Source organism: Bactrocera neohumeralis, chromosome 5 (assembly GCF_024586455.1).
Source record: "Bactrocera neohumeralis isolate Rockhampton chromosome 5, APGP_CSIRO_Bneo_wtdbg2-racon-allhic-juicebox.fasta_v2, whole genome shotgun sequence".
NCBI lineage: Eukaryota > Metazoa > Arthropoda > Insecta > Diptera > Tephritidae > Bactrocera > Bactrocera neohumeralis.
Window position 1 is genome coordinate 70709284 of NC_065922.1, and position 26085 is coordinate 70735368.

Consider the following 26085-nt stretch of genomic DNA (forward strand, 5'->3'; position numbering starts at 1 on the left):
TTAATTTAAATGCTCGAATAATTTTTGGAGCAGTTTTAAATTTTCACCAAAATAAAAAATTTAATTAAGTTTAAATCAAACGAGATTAGTTAGTATCGATCGATAATTTTTTCGAAATAAATCAAATAAATATCTACTAATTTTAAATATTTTAATTTTAAGAGAAAACAATAATTTAATAAAAATTAAACAAAATTATAAATAAAAAAAAAATAAAAAAATTCTTTTAAGTTAATATGTTTTTTTTGGAATTTGAAACAAAAATATATTTAATATAATAATTCATACACATATTTTGAAATTTCAACCAAAAACAAATATTTTTGACTTTATTTACTTCTTGCTATTTCATTTTTATTAAACAAATTTAGTAAAAACAAAATAATTTTATTTTCATTAATAATCAAATATTAAATAATTTAAAATGCAAGATGGAAAAAATAAAAAATAATAACAAAAATCTAAAATACATAAATATTTTTTTATTATTTTAAGCTAAAGTAGCGCAAAAAACATTCTTCCACATTTCTTCCAAAATATTTTTTCTTTATTGTATTTTCCACTGATATGCATAAGTGTTGATATTTGCCAATTATTATTGCATCGTTTTTTTAAACAATAATTTTTCACATACAATTTGCAAACAAAATTTTAATTTTTATTATTTTTAATTTTTTTAACAACTTTAAACAAAAAGTGGTTGCTACTTGTATTTTGCTAACTTACTTTTTCAAATTTTCAGTTTTTAAACATATTTCTTGCATTTTCTTTTTCTTCGCCATATGTCGCTGCTTTACTTTCACTTCGTTCTTAACTTATGATAATTCTTTAAAATTTTGCTTAAACTTGCCGAAAAATTACATTTATTTACGTTTACAGTACATTGAAATAGTTTTCGTACAGTGCTGCTTAACACACTAAATTTAATATTTTTTTTCAATAAAACTGCTTAGCTTCAATTTGTAAGTTTTTTTGCTTAATTTTACTATTTTTTTCCTTAATGTTATGAAATATTGTAATTTTTGTAATATCGATATTTTTTATTTACCTGTTTATTGTTATGCCAGATATGGTGTATCCCTGCCAAGTTGTGATTTTCTTAATTTTTACTAAATACTATGCGTCGGTGAATTATTTTCTGTTTTCTCCGAAATCACGCTTCAGTAAATTCCAGAGTCGTATAAGAGTTGTAATATAGGAGTTTAGAAAGCAACTCTTCATCGTTTAAGAACTTTTTCAAACGTGTTTCATGGACATTTACATCCAAATCAACTTCGTTATTCGTATAAGATCGTAAATGTCGTATAAGAGCAGTTCGTTCGTCCATGCTATTCTTCGTTTCTTTTTTCTTTCGAACATTTACTGCAAAATCAACTTCGTTACTCGTAGGAAATCGTAAATGTCATATAAGAGTACTTCGTTCGTCCATTCTATACTTCGTTCATCCATTCTATACTTCGTTTCTTTTTTCTTTCGTAGTTTTATAACGTCCTCGTGTTATAAATCTTATAGTTTTCGTCTATATATTGGTCGGTACCCATAAATGAGTTTTATAAGGTTGATTTTGAAGTCGATTTGTATATCGTTATAACGTAAAAGGCTTTACTGAGAGCCATATAAGAGATTTATGAAGTTCGTATAAGAGTTTGACAAAGCTTTTACACTTTTCATTGCAATTATTGGCATAGTTTCCTCGATATACATTTTCTAAAAGATGTATGGTGTATATTCAACAAGTATAAGATTGTTTCGGAAGCGTATAAGAGATTCAGCAGGATCGTGCAATAGCTTTAAGCAGTTTTGTAAAATTTTATACAATGTTTATTACAGTTTTTCTTTTTGTCGATATGGTTTGTATACAAGTTTTATAATGTAATTTTATTGTATAAGAGTCATATAAGAATGGGATGTATGCTATTTACTTCGACTGCTCTTATAAGAATTGCGTTTTGGTCTGAAAAATTATTCGATAGAGCTCTTAAGAAACTTCCAAAATAATATTTATCAAACACAATATCAAAAAAGTATCGTATAAGAGTTTAGTTAATCGTTCTGTTCTGTCTTTTACACCTATCTTTAAGCATTTGTCTTCATTACAACACACACATATGTTTTTAGTTCGTAGAAGAGTTCTGTATACGAGTATTTTTATGTATAAGAGTCTTATAAGACTTTTATTTGAAGCAAATAGTGTTTGTTTAACATTCTCAATCATTTTCTTCAGAGTTTCATTAACTTCTCTAAAAGCTTCTTTCTTGATTACTTTTATGTCAATTTCATCATATATTTTTCTTGTTTCTTCATAAATGTTTCTCGTTACGGATGTCTTACGTATAGCACAGCATTTTTTCCTCGCCATTTTCGCTTTATATGGGGTTTCCTTTAATATTGCTGTCGTTAGTAGCCCCGAGCGATAATAACTGTAAATAAAAATGTTGAAAGATAATATGTTAGGTTATTTTGTTTATTTTTTATAGGTTATTGAAGATATATATGTAAGTATATATCTAGAAATATTAAAACTATTATCATAAAGTTTGAATATAAGCTTCAATCTTGGTTTCAGAGTTTTGGACCGAAACTTCCTTATATATGTACATAGATGATGGTATTCCTAAAATAATAGGTTGTCAAAAAAGTCTTGCGGTATTTTCGCTAGTTAGCGCTGAAAGCGCGTACTTAGTTCTAGTTTTATTCGTCGCATCGGGTCATGCTATACCTTTTTGGAAAGCTCATTTCACGCGCTAACACGTGTTTGATTGATTGTCGTTTCTTTTAAGTCGTTCGTGAGTTATAGCGTCGAAAGTTAGATCATCAGGGAACTATTGTCTAGTGAAATCTGGATACAGAGTATGACGTGCGATCTTTTGAACCATACACTTTTTGGAGTCGTGTTTCTCCATTAACTTTTTTACTCAGGCAAAATGTATATAAATGTTTGAGCAAAAGATGAGGATGTTGAAGCAATTAGGCAGTAGGAAAATAAACTTGATAACGGTAGGAGGACCAACAAAGTTCTTACTATTTTCATCCTTTATGAGCAGATAAATATGAAGACGTGAGACTTCTCTGAATCAGTCCTAGTGCAATTAGTATGTGAGACTTCTTTGAATCACTCCTGGTGAAATCAGTAGATGAAAGTCACAAGTGAGTTGGGAATATGAGCAGAAACTTCTTTTTCATGGGATTTAAAGTCATTGCCACCATAACCAGATGAGACTGACTTTAAATAAGGCTGACTAGATCAATATACATAGTTTCGGTAGCTTTGAACTTTAGGATGAATAAGTGTTGAGAGTCTGTACGTTATCAGTAGGTGAAGATCTCAAAATGGAAAGAAAAAGAGTTGGTTCTGAAAAAACAGAAGGCCAAGGCTGAAATAAGTGGGTGAGACCGAACATTAACCTCACAAGTAGTGAGCTTCAGGAGATCTAATTAAGAGTCCACCAATACTCAACGAAATCAGTGTGGAACTATGGGAATGTGACTAAGATTTGACTGTGGTAGTGAAATGGAGCTTTGAAGCACATAGACTCCCCTAGAGCTTTAGAAATATGAATTTGGCGAATGTCAAAAATCCAGAATCATGGAATCTCTACGACAATGATAATGGTGGGCATAAGGAAGTCTACTTAAGATTCGAACAGTGCTGTCTAAAATTTTTAGGTGAGTAGTAGTTGCGACTTGATAGACTAACCTGGAATGTAAGTAAAACCAAGGTAGTACAAATTGTGACTGGGAATGGCCACTGAGCCTGGGAATCCTGATAATGGTGGATATAAGTTGTTTTCTGCCGAGTTGACAGTCCATTGCTGAATATAGTAAATCCATAGACCCGATTGTCGTAGGAACGGATACGGATTGATCCTATGGATTTATGGTTAGAAGGAATATGTATTGGAAGCAAGCTTAGCATCGCTTGCAATCATGAACTTTTTACGGAGACAACTAGAGTACAGATCACAGACGCTGCTGATATATGATCGCTGATGGTGGGTTTGGAGACGACTGTATTGAGATTAAAATCCTCAAATACATTCAAGGGGGTCCAGATAACGGTGGCTATAAAAATGGATTTTATGTATCTAGAAATGAAATCAATATTGAATGGAGATAAGCTTAGTGTTTTTGACTGTGTTTTTGAATGCATGGAATATTAAAAGAAAATAAGCTTGGTATCTTTGACTATCATAAGGACTTCAAAGAGCTGCTGTCATAAGTCCGCTAGTGGTGAGTTTGCAGATGACTGGGATGAGACTAAAATCCTCCGGTTCTGATAATAGTGGGGGTACGGATGAGCCTTATCGATCTAGAAATGGACGGAATATTGAATCAAAGCAAGCTATCATAAAGAGTTCACAGAGCGCTGCTGCTATGAGATCGATAGAGGTGAGTTCTGAAAAACTGTAACGAGATCAAAAGTCTCCAATACATCCAAACGGTTTAAACGTCAATCGAAAGTAAACGCATACGCGGTTGAGCGCACAGCGGGGGAACACAATTATAAAACTTAAATCGCCTAGTGTTTCATTGCAATAACAACAATGGGCACTTAAAAGAAACAAAAGTTCTGAAAAAGTCATTGCATAAGTGGGACGATAAGCAGAGAACAATGACAGCGACAATGAAATAAGAATAACATGACATTTCATTGTGAAAAAGGTCAAAACGCAAACCAAAACTAAAGTGCCGAATTGTGTTAGATAAATCTAATTCGAAATGCATTAAAATTTAGGTAGATATTTATATGAATGTATATATACCTAGCGAGCTAATAAACAAATGTGTATTGTTGTACCCGAGTCAAGTGACCTCAGCTTGGAGGATCTATGTCAAACTGGTTGATGGTTCATTAAAAATTTCACGACAGGTAGCCGATGTTGCGCGAGCAGGGGGTAAAAAGGGAAAGTTCAACCGGTTTAATTAACCCTCACGGCTAATGTGTCACATAAACCACACAACGAACACACACACAGCCTAGAATAAGAGCAGAAGATAAGCATAAAAGTCAAAAAGGACGTGTGAATAGGGTCAAAAAGTCTTCCCGGAGGCTGGAGAAATACATGCATACATTACGGATATTATGCGGAGCCGAGTGATTACTTCATAGGCCGCATTAGTGCCATCTTCTGTGTCAAGTGTGTTGACATGCAACACAAAAATTCAATCAATTGTGGCAGGCATATTTTTTAATTAATCAAAAGTCGCATACACGAACAGATTATAGCAAAACGAAGCAACGAAAACATTACATAAAGTAATTCCGTCGCAAATTGAGCGAGCAGCCGAGCTTTCAGCAGGACATGTACTGCGCGTAATTGCTTATCAATGCCGCGCATTGTCAGCAGAAAGTGGAAATTGTTGTGGAAATGTTGTAGCAAGAAAATAATATGGAAAAAATAGATAAAAGATATATATTGGAGTCTTCTCCCGTCAGTGCATACCCAGTAGGAATAAAATTAGTTAGCCTGTAACTATTTCCGATATACTATAAAAACGTCAGAATCTCTCCTGTGAATTGGATCGTCTTAAGAATGTATTTAGGTACCTTTCTTGGAGTTAGAGTTGCCACTTAACGCAAAAGCTAAGCCTAAAAATAATGAATAAGTATGCTAAACCAAAGGCATTCAAGAAAGCCTTTAGCAAAACCATTGAACGTTTTTTAAATTTGCGAAAGTATACAATAGAGTTGCCACCTGCTGAAAAATTAAATCGCAAACTATTAAAAAAAAGTTAAACAATTAAAATATATGAAAGAATTGATTCAAGAGTGCAATAATTGAAAAAATATTTTTGACTAGAGTTGCCACCTATTGAAAATTTAAGGATTTTATATGAAAAACAGGTTGACAAATATCAGACATTGCAGAAAACATTACAGCATTTATTTAGGAGTACATTAATTGAAACATATTTTGGGCTAGAGTTGCCACGTATTGAAAAAATTAAAGCTTAAAACATTAAAAATAACTTAATAAACATCAGCTTCTGCAGAAAGCTTCTTAGAATATAGTTAGAAAGTGATTAATTAAATTTTTTCCGGAATACAGTTGCCACCTAGTATGAAAAATAAAACTGACTTTAGTAATATATTAAAGAGGGGTGTCAAATGTAAATCGTTTTGAATATTTATCTGAAAGTTCGAAAAAGTCGGTAATTCACTTTATAATAAGTATTTTAAAAATTCATTGAACATATGCACGAAGATTAGTAAAAGCGAAAATAAAAGACCTCAACGCCAAACTATTTCCATTTCGCAAGCAGTAAATTTTCCAGCAGGGTCAGTATGTAAATGAGTGTGCTGGCAAGAAAAATAAAATTTCCAAAGAAAAAATCGAAAGTCTAATCGAAGAGTATCATGCATGAAGCGGCCTAATTTACATCAATCTTAATTTTTATTAAGACAGCGAGGAAAAAAACTCGAATCTAATGAAAAAATCGCCAACGAATTTGGTTCAAATGCGACAAGTAAATATTTGTATGGATATGAATGGTAAAGTGATATGCACACAAGGGGCGTGTGTATCCTTATAGACCTACATATATACATATAGTATATATGAAGGTATGTGACTTTGTCCACAAACCCGTGTGTAAGCGTGTATGTGTGCGCACTTTGACAGTTAGCTTATTGAATACGAAAGTAGGGTACTTTTCATGCTGCGGCATTTACCACGTCTCAAACGTCAGCACAGCAGCTGAAGGGTTCCTTTACCGCAATGCAAACTGGTTGGTTGACGACTGAATGAGTGAGGCTTGATAGACAAGTGAGAGTGTGGTTAATGTAGCGCCGAGCTGCGGAGTAAATTATGCCTTGGCATATCCATAGCAATGCGAAGGTTTAAGCAAGGCAGAGGGGGTAAAAAGGTATGGTAAAAAGTTTCAAATAATCGAAGAATAAATATGTTTTTCTTGCTGTCTTAAGATTTTCAGCTCTTTTTATGTTTTTTTTTTGTATATTTTTCGTATGCTCCATGACCTTTTTCGGCTGATTTGCAAATGAATGGCGCGTGTTAGTAGCTACTTTATTGCTTTTAAGGATATTTAGCTGCACAGCTGGTAACCTTTTTTGTGATTGCAATTTTTTTTGAGGTTTCCGACAAATTATGCGCTCAAAAGTGTAGCAAAAGTTGAACAAGTGACACGTGCAATTATATGAAATTGTGAAACAAGTCTTTTATGTCGCTTGCTCTCCTAAAATAAACAAATAAAATCGGTGATTTATTGATAATATTAGAATAATAATACTAATAAACAAAGATTTCGTTTCTTACTTACTTAAATTGAGAAAATTTGATATAAAATCTCATATCCGTATAATCAGTTGTATCGGATTCTGATCACTTTCACTCTTAATTTTATATTTATCATATGCAAAACTTCTGCGGACTTTCGTATTCATAACTCATTTACTATAGAATCTATACTGAAAAATGTTCTATACGCAGAGTCGGTTGTATGACTGCTATATTTTATGGCTATCCGATCTTAATTAATTTTTAAATTCCTTTTACAATTACGAAAATAAAAATTCCTTAAACCCAGATTATTTGGTTAAGTTATAACGCAAAACCGAATAACTTACATGGCAGCTATATATAAAAGTGATTTAATCTAGTTCGTCCTCACATATGTTTAATATATTATTACAAGGCACCTGTGTACCAAATTTTGGCTCTAAACTAGGAAGGGTTATTGAGTTGAGGTAGGTAGTCAGACCCAAACTGAGTGCTTAAACTCATCATTCTTTTTCAAAAACAATGTTGATTAACCAAAGTTCTACAGTCTTGCATATTCATTACTTTTTAATTCGAGAAGGTATATTGGAAAATCTTATATTTCGAAAAGTCGATGGTATGACTGCTATATCTTATAGTTGCCCGATCTTAATGATTTTTATTATTTCATTTACAATTACTATAAATAAGAATACAGCAAAATTTCATACACTTAACAGCATATTTATAGAAGTTATAACGCAAAACCGAATAACTGTATAAACGCTTATATGGCAGCTATATATAAAAGTGATTCAATCTAGTTCAACCTGATACACGTTTAATATATTACCACAATGCACCTGTATACTAAATTGCAACTCTGAAGCTCGAAGGGTTACTGAGTTCAAGTAGTCAGCCTGATGGGCTTAAAGGCTAAATGTCACCTTTCCGTGTGAAAAGTTAATTTATTCCCTTTCAACTTAAAAAATAGCTTTATAGTAAATTAATAAATACACTTAATAACATTTAAAAGTGTTCTCAAAGTCGGCTTTTCGAGATCAGTGTCAAAATGAGACTTCGACGGGCAGCTTAGCCTTCATAGATCATCGATTAATTACATTTGGTTCACAGTGAACGATTAAAAAAGCTTCGAATATGTATGTAATATTCTTTAACGAAGCAGATGATACTTCATCATAGAGTCAGAATAACTTCGATACCGACATTTCTTCTACTTAAAATTAGTAGCAAAGTCAATGAAGCGACAAAACGACTTCGTAACTTAAGGTACCTTAAAGTGATGCACCAAAATCTGTCACTCAGACCCCATTGTATATTATCATAACGAAGCAAATTTTTTTTAGGTGATGAACCAAGGTTACTATACTACATATTTGTCGTGGTAGTCTTCATTATATCCTACAAATTGAGGGTTCTACGAGTTTTGATTGGCTTCAGACCAGTCGTTAAAGTAAATCTATCTTCTTCACTGACTATAATGAAGGTTTGTCCTACGTAAGTTGTAGATATTAAGAATTTGAGACACAGTGGGGCCTCTGGAGTTGAGCAGCTGCTTTTAAAGCTGTCAAAAGTGCGCGTTGAAACGAGAACCCGCCACAATTAATGAAAATTGTTTATTATTGGAAAGCGTTAGAGGGAAGTTGTCACAATATTTTCTAGTTATGGGTGTTTCCTGATTGATGTTTCAACGAAGGCGTTGCCAGCTTTTCTCTCATTGTATTATTTTCAAAAAAAAAATTAACAGTTACCACTTTCTAACACTTGAGTAGGGTTAAATAAAGAGAAAAAGTGCTTCTAAGAATTTTCGCGCAATTTTCCATAATTATATGCGCTATACCGTTATGAAACGATCTACTTATATAATATAATGCATACTTTGTGTGAACTGGAAACTCCCACAACTAACACCAGCTGCCATAATTTGAAAGGAAACCAAAAAGAATTGCTCACGGCATTGATTTCGCATGCCATAATTCATACCTTTCTTCAATGGAGCATATTGAAGAGATCTTTCAATGCATACACACACACGATTTTCAGCGGCATTTTCTCAGCCGCCGATCGCAAACGGCGATAAGTTAAATAATGCATTTAGACCGCATTCGTGCGCTACCGTACGATTTTCCTTCTCTTCCTCTTCCTCTTCATCTACTACTATTGCTTTTTCTTCTGCTCTTTGTTTGCTCAGCGAATTGTGAGAGAAAAATGTGCGGTAATTTCAAATGCCAAAGCAGATGAGGCACAAAAAGGAAATATTTGTTGGTATGTGTATATATAAATATCCTGCACGATCGGAATGTGCACCGCTCGATAACAGTAATTTTCAATTAATGCACAAACAAAAGCCAGCAAACACTGAAAAACCTGTACGCCGACTTACAACAACACAAAGACAGCAAAAAAGGTGCGGCGGAACGTATACAAATATATATAGTATGGAGAGATATATTATATCTGTGTGGATATAGCGCGATTTTTATGACTATTTGCGCATTGTCAATATTTATGCTTCGACTGAGTGGTACTCGTAAATAAATATTTGCTGAGATACAAAGGAACAACGGAAATACATACAGACAGATAAATGTGTGCATGTGGAAGAATGCTTGAAAGAATGCTATAGAAGAAGACGCGACTAACTGAGAAGTTGTAGAATTGGCGCACAGTTGTGAAAGGATGAGTTGTATAAATGTATATGTATATATATGTAAGTAGATATGTAAGCCTAAAAGAATCGCTCAAAACAGCTAACCAATAATTCCTATCTGCACAGATATATGTACATATGTCTATACATACATATGTATGTGTGAGTTCCTAGCCATAAAATCGACAGTGTAATAAAGATTCCAAAAAGGAATTAAATATGTCATAAAACAACAATAAAATCTGTTGCGTAAAACAACAAAAAAAGGCAATGCACATGAAAGTCCACTGCATGCACCCGAAAGGTACCCGAATTTATAACCAACGAAAAATTGCACCCACAGCAGCATACCTCAAAGCATTTTGGCAGTGATTTACAAATCTACAACAACAACACTAAATCAATAACAAAGTTGTTGTTATAATTCATGTGCTCTAAATTTTTTTTAATAATATTAAGGCTTCCAAAATTTAAAAAATAAAATTAAACTTGAGTTATGGAACTTATGTTCGCTAAAATAAAAAAAAAATAAGATTTCCAAAAATTAATTTAATATTAATAAAATAATATGAAATTATTTGAATTTACTTAAAAATATTTAAAACATGTACATTCTTTGAGAACTCCGCCTTAAAATATTTTATTCTTTGCACACTCGCTCATATTTACAAGCCAAGTACGCATTTCATACAGAATGTTTCAGCAAAAAGGCTTCAAAGTGGTAATTTTAATAAGATTACCCGCACTAGTCCGCACAGTCTACCGATAAGATATTGAAAGCAATGAGATTAATGCTTTAAAAGTTCTATCAAATCAATAGAAATCTCACCTTGTCTAATGATTTGATAGAACTTTAGAAACCTCTTAGTAACTGACTTCAAACTCCACTACGTATGCTCTGAATTTATACTACTACTAAAGGGCCGATTACCTCAGCTTATTATAAGTTAAAAGGTTTAACCATAAGAAGCAGATGATTAAAAGAGTTAAAAAAGCTCCAACGACTCAATAATTTAATTTAATTTAATTCACTCCAAATTCAACTAAAAGTGCGCCAAGGGAACATCACATGCCTGGCTGAGTCATTACCCCAACTTTGTGCTTGCTAAAAAGTTTACCTAAAGAAATTTAATAATTAAAAAAGCTAGAAAAGCTCTATCGATCAATATATTACTGGTAACAAAGTACGATAAATACAATAAATAAATACAATAAATACATACAATAAACTAGATTGCACTCAGTAATTGATCCCAAGCGCAGCTAAGCTTTTTTTCGGAGAAAAAGCTCTTACTGAGACGGTGTTTACCACCGTTTGCTAAACATCCAATAAAAGCCTAGCAAAAGAGTTTAAAAAGCTCCATCAACTGATTACGTGATTATCATTGCTTAATAAGATCATAAAAATTCCATAAAAGTCTAGTAAGTAAAAGAGCTTAAAAAGTCCCATCGACGGATTAGGGGACTACCACTGCTTACTAAGATCATAAAAAACACCTGAAAGCCTATAAAGAACTTAAAAAGCTCCATCGACTTAATAAATCATCACTCGGGACAAAGAGAGAATTCAACATCCTCTCAATAACAAGCATAAAGTTAAGAGGTCCCAAAAAATAGCGACTGCAAAGAAATTATTGCTTTCTGCAACTATTATATGCTTGGCTATGAATCTCTTTATGAAATATCATCTTAAAATAAAAAATGTGTAGCATTTTGGGGATGTAAACTCTATTTGTAACCACTTTTTCGGATCATGACGAAACAATCTATATTTCTCTGAAGCATAGCACTAAAAGACACATAAAGAGAGACTCATAGAGCTTAAGTTCTCAGAAGTTCATGAAGCTTTTAAAAGCTCTAACATAATCAGTTATTATGCTCTTAAATATATTAAACTATATTAAAAGTGCTCAAATATTATAAAATTGTACTCAAAAGCTCGTTCAGCTTTTAAGAGCTCTAACATGGTGCTAGAGTCTACAATGTTTCATATTGGATTTGCAAGCAAAGAAAATCAGTTATTTCTCAGCTGTCAAAAAAACTATATATTAAGGGCTCAAGAATTATAAAATCGGTTTCAAAAGCTTAAAAAGCTTAAGCTCTAATATGAATGTAGAATTCTATAGCATTGTCAAGCAAGAAAAAAATCAGGACGGCCTCAGATATCAAAGTAACTGTATTCAGATAGCTCAAAAAATGTAAAATGAGCTCAAAAGCTCAAAACGCTTAAGCTCTAATATGAATGTAGAATTATTCAGCATTTGCAAGCAAAATAATGGAGACGTCTTCAGAAAGCAAATAAAATTAAGTTAAATCAAATTTTATAAAATGGGCTCAAAAGCTCACAAAGCTTTTAAAAGATATAACATAATGATATTTTAAGCAAAAGCAAAAAAATAGCACTTTCTCCGATTTTATATCTATTATAGTAGCTATTTTAAGAGAGCTTAAAATTACGAGAGCCCTTAAAAAGCTTTCAAAGCACTTTAAGTTAAAAAATAGAGAACTAAACATAATACAATATTTTTCATGATTCTGAAGGCAAAACTCCCTCCTTGTGGCGACTACAACTTTTAACATTTCAATCCAAAAGCCAAGCGCTTAATCAAAGTCTACAAAAAATATGCCTCGCATGTTGAATTCATCTATCAACTTTCATCCACTTTAAAATACTGCCCGAATATTATATCAAATCTACATAATTTCTTAAGAAATTGAAATGCAATTAAAATAATTTCCGTACTTTATACCGATACTAAAGCAATTATGGTATATAAATTCAAAAATCGACGATCCGCACGCGATCACGAAACGACACGACACACTCACATATGCACATACGCTAATGGCGGTGTTTCGTGGAAATAGACATGGAATGAGATTTTAACAACATTTGATTAGGATGAGACAATAAAATGTAAAGACAGCCGAAGAAGCGTCAAATGATTCAAGTGAGGAATTCTAATGGAGTCAGAGGATTTGTAGAAAGCTGGAAGGCAATTAAAGTGGAAAGCAACACGCAAACGTGTATGCTGTGGAGATGAAGATAGGAGGGAGTGAAGATGGATTTTAAGAGTTAAAAAAATTACTTCAAAGAGACAATGAAGTAGTCATATTAGAATGAATGAATCATATTGGAATTTGGAAAAATATTATAAAATTTCAAAAACAAGGTTCATAAAAAAATGGAAGTATGATTTAGGAAGAACAGGAGTCAAAAGAGTGATACAACGAAGTCATCATAACTCAGATTAAGTCAAAAAGTCTTGCAAAGACTGACAGGAAATACACATATAGCCTTCATAATTAGGGCAGTTTGTTCAAGGAAGCAACAAAGTATCCATTTGCTCTTCTGTTTTGATTTATAAAATTTTGGATATCACTTTGGTGAGAAGTTGGCATCAACGCGACAAGCTTTTCGTTCAACTCTCATTATGAATAGAGTTTTATTCTAAAAATTTTAAGACTGCTCGATTTTAATTTGCCTCTGAAGGCCTCTGGTTATCTTTGGAATATGAAAAATGTTGGATAAATCTTTTTAATTTGGTTTGGCTGGATCTCCAACTTACACTTCCACAGCTTCATACTAAACGAAAAAGGTTGGAGCAAGGGATGGACCAAATAAAAATCTTTCCATATGATTAAGATTGGAATCAGATCACTTTTAAGCTATTGCGGTTCGAATCAAGATGACATAAAAACAAAAATGTCATTTTTTTGGTGAGTTCGAAAGTCAAGATGACCAGATGTTAGGGACTTAATATTTCACTGAAGATATTATATTTGTAGACGAATTTTACGCTTTTAAAGACCTGACAATTTTCCCTTATTAAAAGAGAACGAAGGTGAACAACATATAGCTTAGGATCGACTGGGTTTATGAATAGATATTTAAAGAATAAAAGCTCTCAGGCTTGAGATGAAGTTTGTTATTTATAAACCAAACTAAAGCGCCTAGAACTATTGAAAAATTCGAAAGCTCCAATCTTAGCCAAACTTTCGTACAAAGTAACGACTCAAAACGCTCCGTGCTTAAGTTTTAGCGAAGTTATGAGAGTGTTTGTGATTCTGTTAGATGTATACTAGCTCAAAAAAGCTCTTAAACTTGAAATGGAGCTTCTTACTTATAGAGCGTTCCAGAGCAGCTGGATCTATAAACAAACTCAACGGTTTGAGGAAGAGTTTCGACCTAAAAGATCAGCCAAGAGCAACAAGGACAAACGTAAAGCTTGAGATGGAGTTTCTTACTTATAGACCAATCTAGAGCCGCGGGATCTACTGACAAGTTCGGAAGCTCCAATCAAAAGCGAAACTGCAAGTCAATTTGTTCATTATTGAACCTTTAAAGGAGTTTCGATTGAGTTTGCAACTCTTCTGCGAACTTATTGACCGATCTAGATATAAGAAGTTTCTTATGAAGTTTCTTACTTATACTTATGTATATCGATCTGGAGAATTTGGATCTACTAAAAAGCTTGAATGCTCCATTCAAACACGAAAGTACTTGTCAGGTTCCTAGTAGAAGAAGCTTAAGCGAGGTTGAGAGTGGATTTGTGTCTATAAGCCCCCCAAAAAAAGACTAAAAAATGGATTATAGAAAAAGTAATTAAATTTTCTAAGCAAATTATAGACAGCAGGACTGCAAAACGTAGCTGTGTCAATAAAATTCCGAACAATAGCGTGGATTTATGAGAGATCATAAAGAAATTGAATGAAAGGAAATAAAGAGGCAAAAAAATCGAAAATTGTAATTCAATGAAGCCGCCAAAATGGTTATTATTTAAATGACATAGATATGGAAATAAATCGTTAATCCAATTAAACGGGTGATTGTACGACGGCTGAGCGAGATTACGTGCGACACACAATGCTACGAGCATAACTGACATGCATACACACATGCTTACATAAGGGGGTAATTATATTGTTTTCTATGCGCATGTGTGTATGTTTGTAATTTTTTCGCTGTAAAACTGAATTTATGTATGCTTGTTGTTGAAATTATTAGCTTGGAAATCTTGGAGTAAACTCTCACGGCTTTGGTTGTTGTTTTTATTTTTTATACCCTGAACGGGGACTGTCTGTATAATCTATGCGAATTGGTCATGCACTTTTTGAGATATCAAACTGAAATTAGGCACATGTGTTTTACTCTTCAAAAGACAGGTTATGTGTTGGAACGGCCGTTATCGAACCACTATAGCATATAGCTGCCATACAAACTGAACGATAAAAACCAAGTCTTTGTATGGCAGACTTTTTTATTTGACGAGATATCTTCACGAAATTTGGTACAGATTAAGTATAAAGACAGCGCCACAATCTGCCAACAAATTGTTAAGATCGGACTACTATAACATATAGCTGCCATACAAACTGAACGATAAAAACCAAGTCTTTGTATGGCAGACTTTTTTATTTGATGAGATATCTGCACGAAATTTGGTACAGATTAAGTTTAAAGACAGCGCCACAATCTGCCAACAAATTGTTAAGATCGGACTACTATAACATATAGCTGCCATACAAACTGAACGAACAAAACCAAATCTTTGTATGGAAAACTTTTTTATTTGACGAGATATCTGCACGAAATTCGACATGAATTATTTTTCGAGTCAACACTACAATATCCGTGCCATATTGTGCAGATCGAACCACTATAGCATATAGCTGCCATACAAACAGACCTAACAAAATTAAAGAAAGAGATTTTTTATACCCTTTTATGCTATAAGAATGGCACCTGTGAAGGGTATTATAGCTGCGTTCCTACTGAATGTTAACGTTTTGCCTTATTTTTATGTATTTTTCTAATTCTCCTTTGTCACGCTGCTTTGCACCTTTCCAACTCCTTGCCGGCGACCATAATTCTCGTTGGCGTTTTAGATTTCACATAACTTTTATACCTTTTATCTATTTCGCGTCAAGAGCTAATTCCACAACTACGTAGAAAAAGAGATGGGATAACGACAACAAAAACACAAACTATGACAGCAACAACACGGCAGCGCGCCTAAGGGATACAGAACGCGGCCACAATTTCGAATTTGGAATGTGTGTCAGCCTTCGCTAGATTGCAGATACGGCGCAACTTTATTGGCCCTATCTATGAATTTATATATGCGAGCGGGGTCTATCCTAATTTTCAACGTATAGTTGTTGTTGTTTTCAAATGCGAGCTGTGTGGCGCGGCGCAGCAGCCAAAGATTTAAGACTCCTCGGCAGCGCTCGGCTATGTGAGCGACAATAAATTTATAGCCATACTACAACAAAATAACAACAACAGCAACAACAACAAGCGTACTAATGTAGCATCTTCACTGTAGCATAATCTGATCACACGCAAAAAGACAACAACAACACACACATATACATACATATATGTATGGGTTTGAATTTTACTTTTTGTTACCATAATTTTTGTTAGTTTTTTTGTCCGCACATCTAATTTCATTTCTGATTATTACTTTTTTTATAAATTTTTGTGATTTTGTTACTTGAAAACCTTCGTTGAGTGGCTTAGCGACCGCGTTGAAGGGGCGCATGCGCGCGGATGTGATTGTTGCTACGCATCTGTGTGTGTGTGTGTGTGTGTTTAAAAGAGATATATTTAAACGGCGTAGCAACGCTGGCAGTTACGTTAAGGAAAGGAGTACCATAATAAAAGTAATAATAGCAACAACAACAACACACACATTGTAGTTTTTGTAATAACACTAACAACAAAATTCATACGCTTGGCATTATGACATGATTGAGTCAGCCGGCAATCATAGACGCTGCCGCCAAACGGGCTGGGCACCACCTCCCGCTTCTACGAAGCGACGCAACAGCGAAACCACACACACGCTCATGTGCATTTGTAGATGTGTGTGTGTACATAGAGAAATATTGCCGCAAGCGTGTGAACTTTTGCTACCAAAGGCGTTCGAACAGTGGGTTGTGATTACAAAAAAAATTGAAAATTTATGAATGAGAAAAAAAATTTTAAAGAATTTAAAAAAGTAAAAATTGAAAATATTAAAAAAAAAATAAATAATAAAATATTTTTTTAAATAATAAATATTAAATGTGAGTATAAAAAAGAAATTATAAAAATTATGAATGAGAAAAAATTGAAAAGTATAAAAAAAAATTAAATATTTAAAATAATAAACATTAATTGTGCTTAAAAAAATTAATATAAAATAATTTATGAATGAGAAAAAAAATATAAAAACAAAAATATGAAAATTTTAATAAAAACGTTTATATAAAAAATATTCAAAATAATAACTATTAATGAAAAAAAAAGTAAAGGATTATTTGCTCATATTTTCTAAATGGCTGAAAACAATTAGAGAAATAAATATAAATAAATTAGAGAATAAATTAGAAATTTTATAAAAAAAATTCTTTTATTAAAAAATTAATTTCAAAATTGATGAAAAAATATGTTAACAATTTATTTATTTTATTACAATGTTTTCAAATGAAAAAAAAATTAAAAAATTATTTCTAAAACTTGAAAAAACAAATTTTCAGAGCTCCAAAGATATGGAATATGCAGTATAAAAACTATAGATATATTAATATAATTAATAAAATATACATACATGTACATTATAAAATATATAAAAAAATGTAAAAACACATTTTCTAAATTCCTAAAAATTAAAAAAAAAATTAAATAATTACAATAAAAAAAATCTTAATGATACAACTTTAAAGCATGCATAGAAATTGAAGGGTTTTCTTAAACTTAAAAAAATAATAATAAAAAAAAAATAATATATTTGAAATTTCCAAAACAAAATAAAATTAATTTTTTTAAACTTTCGTTTTTAGATTTTCTTTTAAATATACATGAAAATTAAAAAAAATTTTCCTTAACATAGAAAGAAACATTTAAAATAAAATTTTCGAGATTTATAAAACATAAAAAATTAAATTTATTAAAACTTTTTTTAAAATTTTTGAAAATTTTATTCAAAAAATGTTCATAAAAATTAAAAACAATTTTCCTATACTTAAAAAAAAATTAATTTCTAAAACACAAAAAAATAACTTTTTTTTAATTTTTTAAAACTTTTTTTTAATGTTTTAAAACTTTATTTAAATTTTATTTAAAAAAATTACACAAAAATTAAAAACAATTTTCGTAAACTTAAAAAAAAATAAATTTTTTGGAAATTTCTAAAAAAAAAAATTAAATTTATTAAAACTGTTTTTTTAGAGTTTTGAAAACTTTATTCACAAAATTTACATAAAAATTAAAAATAATTTTCTTAACTTGAAAAATATTTAAAATTTCGAAATTTCAAAAACATAAAAAATTAAATTTATTAAAAATTTATTTCCGATTTTTAAAACTTTATTAAATGAAACAAAAGAAAATAATTTTTTTAAACTATGTATATTCAAAATGTTTGTTTGAAATTTTAATTTCAATTTCAAAAATTTCAAAATTCAAATTTTTTCCAGTTTTTTTATGGTGCAAAACTAGATTTACTAAGTGTAGTAATTAATGTTAAATGCATTCAAAAATTTTTCAGTTAGAGCAATACCAAAAATAAAATATACTTTATTAAATACTAATTCAACCCACTGTGCCTTAAACGGCGTTTAATCTAGCAAAGCAGTAACTGTCTGTCTGTTTCGCATTAAAAGCGAGTGACTGCGGCGAATTTTTGTTTATTGGCTGCTACGTTTGATTTGTGACTGCCGGTGTTGGTGTTGTTGGCTTCATTGAAATATTATATATACATATGTACAGATATTGGATATATAGTATGTATGTATGTATATACTTATGTTTGTGCAGCAAATTTTGCTACATTTGAATAAGCTATATTTTTGCCACACAATTGCATCCGCTCACGTTATAAAAAGTGCCAAAAAATTTAGCAAAATGCCCAAATGAGTTTGCTTTAAAACTTATTCCACTTCGATGCTACATATATTTTTGATACATTTTGATCGAAGCAGCTGATAAACTGGGTTAACCCTTAGAAAATACCAATTTTTAGAAACCTATAGATTATATAATGTTGCTATAAGAACTAAACTCGGTGGTCTATCTCAATTTATTTCATTATACATACTGCAGAGCAACTGCTTGAACTATAAAATTATATACTTGTAAAAAAATTAAAAGTATTATAATTACAAACTGGAGATCAATGAGGATCAGTAACAAAATATTTTAAATCTCTTAATTTGCTCTAATTTGTATCATTATACCTACTGGAGAGCCACTGCTTGTACTATAAAATTATATACTAGAAACAAAATGAAGATCAGTGAGGATCAGTAACCAATTATTGATTTCTGTTAATATAATATAACGAAAGTTACAGCAGCCAATAGCTGAGAAGCAACAGTTAATTAAATATAAAAATGTTTCTATTGGAAAAAAGTTTGAAAGTAATGTGCAGGATCAATGAAGATCGGTTAAAAAAAATCAATTTTTTCCTTCAGTTTATGAAAAAATTATATAATGAGAACAACACGGCTGAATTCATAAAATTCTTAATGATATTTCCACATTTTATTGAATTTGAAATTTGTTTTCAATTATGTGGCGATCAGTGAGGATCGAGAAAAATATTATTTGACTTCTGGAACTCAAACTGTGAATAGCAGCTAACAATTTACGTTAATTGTATATGTCTTGGAGCGGAGAAGTGGTAATTTTCTTCTATATAAGCATTTTTGTGAGAGTTTGATTTTAGTTATTTGAAAGGAGGATCATTATTATTCTCAGTTGCAACTATTGTGCTTGAATTAATATTATGAATTTGAGAAAATAATGGTCCCAAAAAACTCTTTGAGGAACATTTTTATTGCGCTGAAATGTTTAAAGTACTTTCTATAAAGCGTCGATCAGTGAAGATCGGTAACAAAATTTTGTAATACCAACTAATATAAGGGCATCTATATTGAAAATAGCTCAAGTGTATATAGTATGAATATGATTTACTGCAAATTAGTCAAACCTTCTTTATTTTAAATGTTTTTGCGATTATTTAACGGCAGTATTCATAATATATGTATATTTGGCGATCGCTGAAGATCGGTAACAAAACTTTTAAATGCATAACCGACAATGCATATTGGGAGATGTTGTAGTACATATGTACATACTTGTATAATTTAATATTCTTTATCTAAAAATTGTGCATCTTTTTCGATATTTTAACGATCACTGAGGATCGGTAAACAGTTGCTTTGTGCAGGTGTTAACTTGGAAATAGCTTGTTAATGCCGAAAAAAATTTATTTGGAGAGAATAAAAGTTAAACAGTAGTAATCTTTGTAAGCAGCAAAGGCATCGATCGGTGAGGATCGTTAACGAAATTCTTAATTTCAGCTAATGATTGGCACCATATTCTCAATGACAGCAGGATTATTATTTATTCAGAAAATAGTTAAACAATAGTAATATTTGAAGGCAGCTTAGGTGACGATCAGTGAGGATCGGTAACGAAATTCCTAATTTCAGCTGACTATATTCTCAATGGAGGCAGGCTTATTATGTATTCAGGAAAAAGAATATGCAATAATAATCTTCGTTAGCAACTATGGTGTCGATCACTGAGGATCGGTAAAAAAATTTTAATTAATGATTAGTAAGTGTGATTTTCAATAGCGAGCAAGAACTTTGATTTGATCACGAGTAAAAATTAAACAAAAAAAGTGTTCTAAGACAGCTAATGAGTCAATCAGTGAGGATCGATAGTCGGAAAGATCTTCATACAATCCAACAGCCTATAGTACAGTGAATGAGAATTTAATTTTTCACTGCAAAAACAAACAAATTTGTATGAAAATCCATTATGAACGAATAAATATATATATAATTTGATTCGGACATATATATTTTTTAGCGAAAACGAACGCATATTCGTCATAACTGCAATTTTTTCCAGATTTTTATTGTTATTTATTTTTTTATTTTATTTTTTAATTTTTTTGTATGTTTTTTTTTTTAATTTTTTAAAATATTTTTTTTTTTATTTTATTTAAATATTTTTTAAAATTTTTTAAATATTTTTTTATTGTAATTTTATTTAATTTTATAATTTTTTGTGTCGGTCAACAGCATGCTGCCACATTTGTCGCTTCTTTTATTTCCTTTAAACGCCATTAATCTTCTAACCGCACTTTGAGCTGCTCATTTGTATTTCCTCTACTGTTTTTCAACACATTTTTGTTGTTGTCATTGCTATTCTCTTTATTACTAAGCTCCGCTGAAGCTTTTAATCTAGCATGCATCAGTAATTAATGATGCCACCTAGTGATACACGACGCAGCTGCCCCAAATAAGCTCCCAGAAATCAGTTAACGAATTAAGCGTAATATAAAAACAACAAAGAAGCACAACAAAAAATACAATAAAAATTTATAAATTTAAGCTGAAGATTGGTAGCAAATGATCTTCTTAAAATTTGTTTACTTTTGTAATTCTTGTTTTAACAATCTCTCTGAGTCTTGCTCTTAACCGCGCCTCCCCCTTTGGCTTAACGCGCGCTTTGCTTTGAGTTTCGGTTTTGTGGCAGCTGTTCTGCTGCTTGTCCCGTACAACTTCTTAGCTGCGCGCTTCTAATGAATTTGCTTATTGCTGTTGTTGTTGTTTCCAGTTATTTTTGTTGCTTTTATGATTATCATATCATTTATAAGTGGGTAATTATATTTGTTGTTGCTAGCTTTATGATTATTATCGCATCTACTACATATGTAGATTTGTAGCTTTACGAGAGCTGTGCTGTATGTGTTATTGTTGCTATTGCTTTTTTGTAACTTTTTCGTATTTTTTTTTTATTTCTGATATTTGCTTGGCACTTTTGGGTGTTTGCTCGTCCGCATTCAGCACAAATCTGATCAACGTTTTTTGGCACAGCTGCGTTTGAATTTTTGAGCTGGCAAAGAAAGTCTTCAGAACTGTCTTGGCGGTCTCAATTGCCGAGTGATGAGGAGGTGTGGTGCTTGCATGAATAGCATTTGCAGTAATGTATTATAAATGCTATCCGCACACGTGTGGTTTATATGCATATGTGTGTATGTAACTATATTAAAATGTTTTTGGCGACATAACGGTATTTCAGAAACTTGAAATTTTTGAATATTTCGCTTAGAAATTCAGAATATTTAAAACATTTTCAAAAAAATTTAATTAACAATAAGTTGAAAAATACACTCAATATTAATTTTTCATAGAGTTGCCACCTTACTGGCTGGCCAAAATTTTCAAAAAGTCATATCAACTGTTTTTTTTATTTATACATATTATCTGCCAATATATCCAACATACCTACATACATATGTAACTATATTATTTTTTTTTTTTGGCGACATAACGGTATTTCAGAAATTTGAAATTTTTGAATATTTCCCCTAGAAATTTAAAATATTTAGAATTTTTATAATGCATTTAATAATAATAATTTAATTTAATAATAATTTTTCACAGAGTTGCCACCTCATTGGCTGTAAACTTTTCAAAAAATAATCTCAAACATTTTTTTAATTAAATAAATTTTTTGCCAATATATCCACCATACATACATACATATGTAATTATATAAACATTTTTTGGAGACATAACGGTATTTCAGAAATTTGAAATTTTTGAATATTTCACCTAGAAATTTAAAATATTTAGAATTTTTATAAAAAATTTAATTTACAATTAAATTAAAAATGCATTTAATAATAATTTTTCATAGAGTTGCCACCTTATTGGCTGACTAAAATTTTCAAAAAATAATCTCAAAAATTTTTTTAATTAAAAAGAAATTCAATTTTTGAATGAACTTTCGAATTCTAATTCCACACCCCATTCATAAAAAAATAATAGGCATAAATACCTTAATGATATTTTTGTTTTTTTATCCTTGTAATAATCATTAAAGTTGCTATGGAAGACCTCATTCTAGATTCAATAGAAACAAGAAAACCTAGATTGGATCGGTCAATTTGTATGACAGCTACATGCTATAGTTGTCCGATATCAGCGGCTCGAAAATAAGATATTCTTGGTGAGAAAAGACGTCTACAAAACTCCAAATCGATATATTATAAACTGTAAGACTAGTTAGTATGACGGGCATGGCCAAAACAACATAGGACATCCACACACTGATCCCCTAAATATATGCTTTATAGAGACTCCACTGTTTCTTACTGGATGTTATAGGTTTCGTACCGATTTTAATAGTATCAATAGTTCAGTGATAACTACGTATTTTGGAGGCTTGAAAAACTCTTAAATTTATTATGTATAATTTCTCTCAAGATTCAATACAAACAATGATCCCTAAAAGCATAAAAATTTTACCTTTAGAAGAACAAGTTTCGAACTCTATAGTTGACAATTCTTTGGAATCATTTAAGAAAGACAAGATCTACAAAGACACAATTAAGCTCCCGTAAGCTGAAAATTTTCAAGGGAGATTAAAAACCAATAGTTTTGGGTTCGTAACATACAATTAATCGCTTGTCAGCTGAAACATTATGACATCTGTCATTCATAGAATGTTCATTCTAGTGAAAGGGAGATGTATCGTTGCCCGAATATAAGAGGGATTAATGAATTGACTATAAGGTCAACTGGTATCATAGAAAAGAAAATTCTGTAGGAAACAAAGTCTCATATCTGTCTTGAAGATATCTGTTTTTGAGGCCAACTTGTTATTGTTGGGGCACAGTTACGAATTATCAAAAACTTCACACGATCGGTTGTTAGATAGGGAAGACACTCATGTAACGATCGTTGGTTAAAAACCCATTAGATAGGGTCATGTAAGGAAAATGGGAGTTTTTAATAAAATTCTGTAAGGAGGGTGGCTTTTGAAAGACAAATTTTTTGATATGTCGATGAAGTTATGGATCTTTTGAAGTATTATGGCTCTACTGAAGTACTGTGGATCTCTGTGTATAATTTCTGAGGATCAAACCGAAGGCGCTTCTTACTGTCGTACTTTTCGAGATTATCTTCTCGAGACTTAAAAAAAACACAATCCAAAAATGTGCATATAACTTTGGTTATTATAAATGTAAGACCACAAATTGTTAGGACCATGGCAGGTATTTTGGAGAATTTCTGCAGGGAACATGGCTTTTGAAAAACAAATCTTTCATATGTGGATGTGGTAAACGATCTTCTGAAGTTCTATTAATTTCAGCACTGCAATGTATACAGTTACTGAGAACCGAACCAAAGGGGCTTTTCAGTTGGGTTATTGACATTTTAGTCATGTGGCTTTTAAGAGAAAGATTTATCAATAGCTACAATTATGGGTGTAATGAAGTTAGGTGGATCACTCTAGCTCAGTGTCTAAGTTCTACACATGTGTATGTAAGTATGTTGAGAACCGAACTGAGGCAGTTTTCTATTGGGTTAAACTTATTATAAATCTATGAAAAAAGCAAAAATATACTGCAGTTTTATTTGATTAATAAAATATTGAAAAAAATCCCAAATATTTTAGAAAACTGCTGGTTATACTACTTAGGTCTTCGTTGGTGTATTTTCCAGCCGAACCAAAGGATCTTATGTCTTAGGCTTACGAGATTCCCAACTCGTGGATTTTGGAATAGAGTTCTATTGTATGTGGATAGAATTTTAGGACTGGAGAAGTTATTGAGAACCGAACTTGAAACATTATTTGCGTTTATCGAACTTAAATACCATATACGGGAAAAAGGGAAACAAGTTTTCAGATTTTTATGTGTACGAAAATATTCACAAATAGTCTAAAAGATGGATAGGTCTTCGTTGGGTACATGAAAGGAGTCTTACCTCTTGGGCTTACGAAATTCTCACTCCATGAATTTAATAGGAAAGTTATATGGATTTCTAAAGTTTTTTCTTTTGAATTTGATGAACTGCCCACATCTGAGGAAAGGAAAAAGTTTTCTACGGTTTTTGATCAGTTTGGAAAACTTCCAAAGAATCTATAAGACTGTTCGTAAATGGTCTGCGTTGCATATGTTTTCGTATATACTCCGATTGGACGACGGTTCTGATACTTGGGCTTGGGTGCTTATCCCGACTTCTGCTCTTTTTTATTTTTTAGGTGATTCCACAATGTATCTTCAAAAACTGTTGTAGAGACTGGTTTTTACATAATCTGCAGACAATTGTAGCCCGTTGTACTGAACTTCTTTCTACCGGTGAATTAGAAAAATGTTTGAAAACAAATTTTGAGCTCAAAAACTAAATATCAATATTTGAAAAAAGTTATATCGGAGCCGCGTTCCTATTTTTCATAGTGTCTTCCAGTTTTATAACCAAATCTTCGACTTCCAATTTCCGCTTGGCTTAATTATTTTTTATTGTTTTTTAATTAAGACAACTACAAAGCCATAAAAAAAAATAAAAACAAAATAGTTATCGCCGAAAGCCATTAAATTTGATACTGGCTGCTATAAGGATTTCAAGACGACAATGTGTTGCGCAGGCGGGCGCGGGGGGCGAAATCGGATGGCAATAAAAGAAAACTGTGAATCATTGTTGTTTGCTGCGACTACAAAATTTAATTGTTTAATTTTTTTCATTTGCACTTGTTGTTGTTATTTATGTCATTGCATTGCGTTTGCTGTTGTTTTTGCTTTGCGTGTCGATCTTGCTATCCTGCCACAGCAGTGGTAATTACAAAAGACCACGGCGCAGCTAACGTCTTTCACATTGTTGTTGTACGCGGCAGCTGTTGTTTTTCTTATTTTTGGTTTTGCTAAGCTGCAAGAATTTTCGAAGAAACCGAAAATCCGAAAACCAAGCACAAATGACGAACACATTGTCGTTAAAGTGCAGATGAAGTGCAGATGAAAAGACAATGGCAGGATTGCCAAGCCATAAAAGAGAGGCCAGAAGACACACTTAAAATTGTGCATATGTATACTTGTGTGTTTGTTGTTGAAGCAACAACAGCGCACAAACCAACTGCGAAGCTGCAGAACGCCAAAAATTCAATAAAGATTTTTACCTGAGTCACCGAAGGTGAGAAACTCGACGAAGAGATGGGCAAAGAAAGACAGCAGCAGCTAGAGTAGATACTCAAATGTGGTTAAAAGACGTGAGAATGTATGCGTGTGAGTGACGAAACAACTGCGGCATAACAGTTGAAGCTGCCACACTCGAACGCAACGCTGTGCCTTAACAGCTGAGTGAAGAACGCTCAAAATTCGAAAAAGGAATCAAACGTAGTATATG

The 26085-nt window shown here is 31.8% G+C and overlaps 1 protein-coding gene across 1 annotated transcript in view; it reads right to left on the bottom strand.

Moving 5' to 3' along the window:
* Nucleotides 1–440: 440 nt before the first annotated feature.
* The window catches only part of LOC126758433 (DNA N6-methyl adenine demethylase), a 59086-nt gene continuing 33441 nt past the window's right edge, over nt 441–26085 (bottom strand). Inside the window, exon 3 of the mRNA XM_050472695.1 lies at nt 441–2420. Coding sequence (XP_050328652.1) covers nt 2398–2420 — 23 coding nt within the window. The 3' untranslated portion in view covers nt 441–2397. The remainder of the gene's footprint in view (nt 2421–26085) is intronic.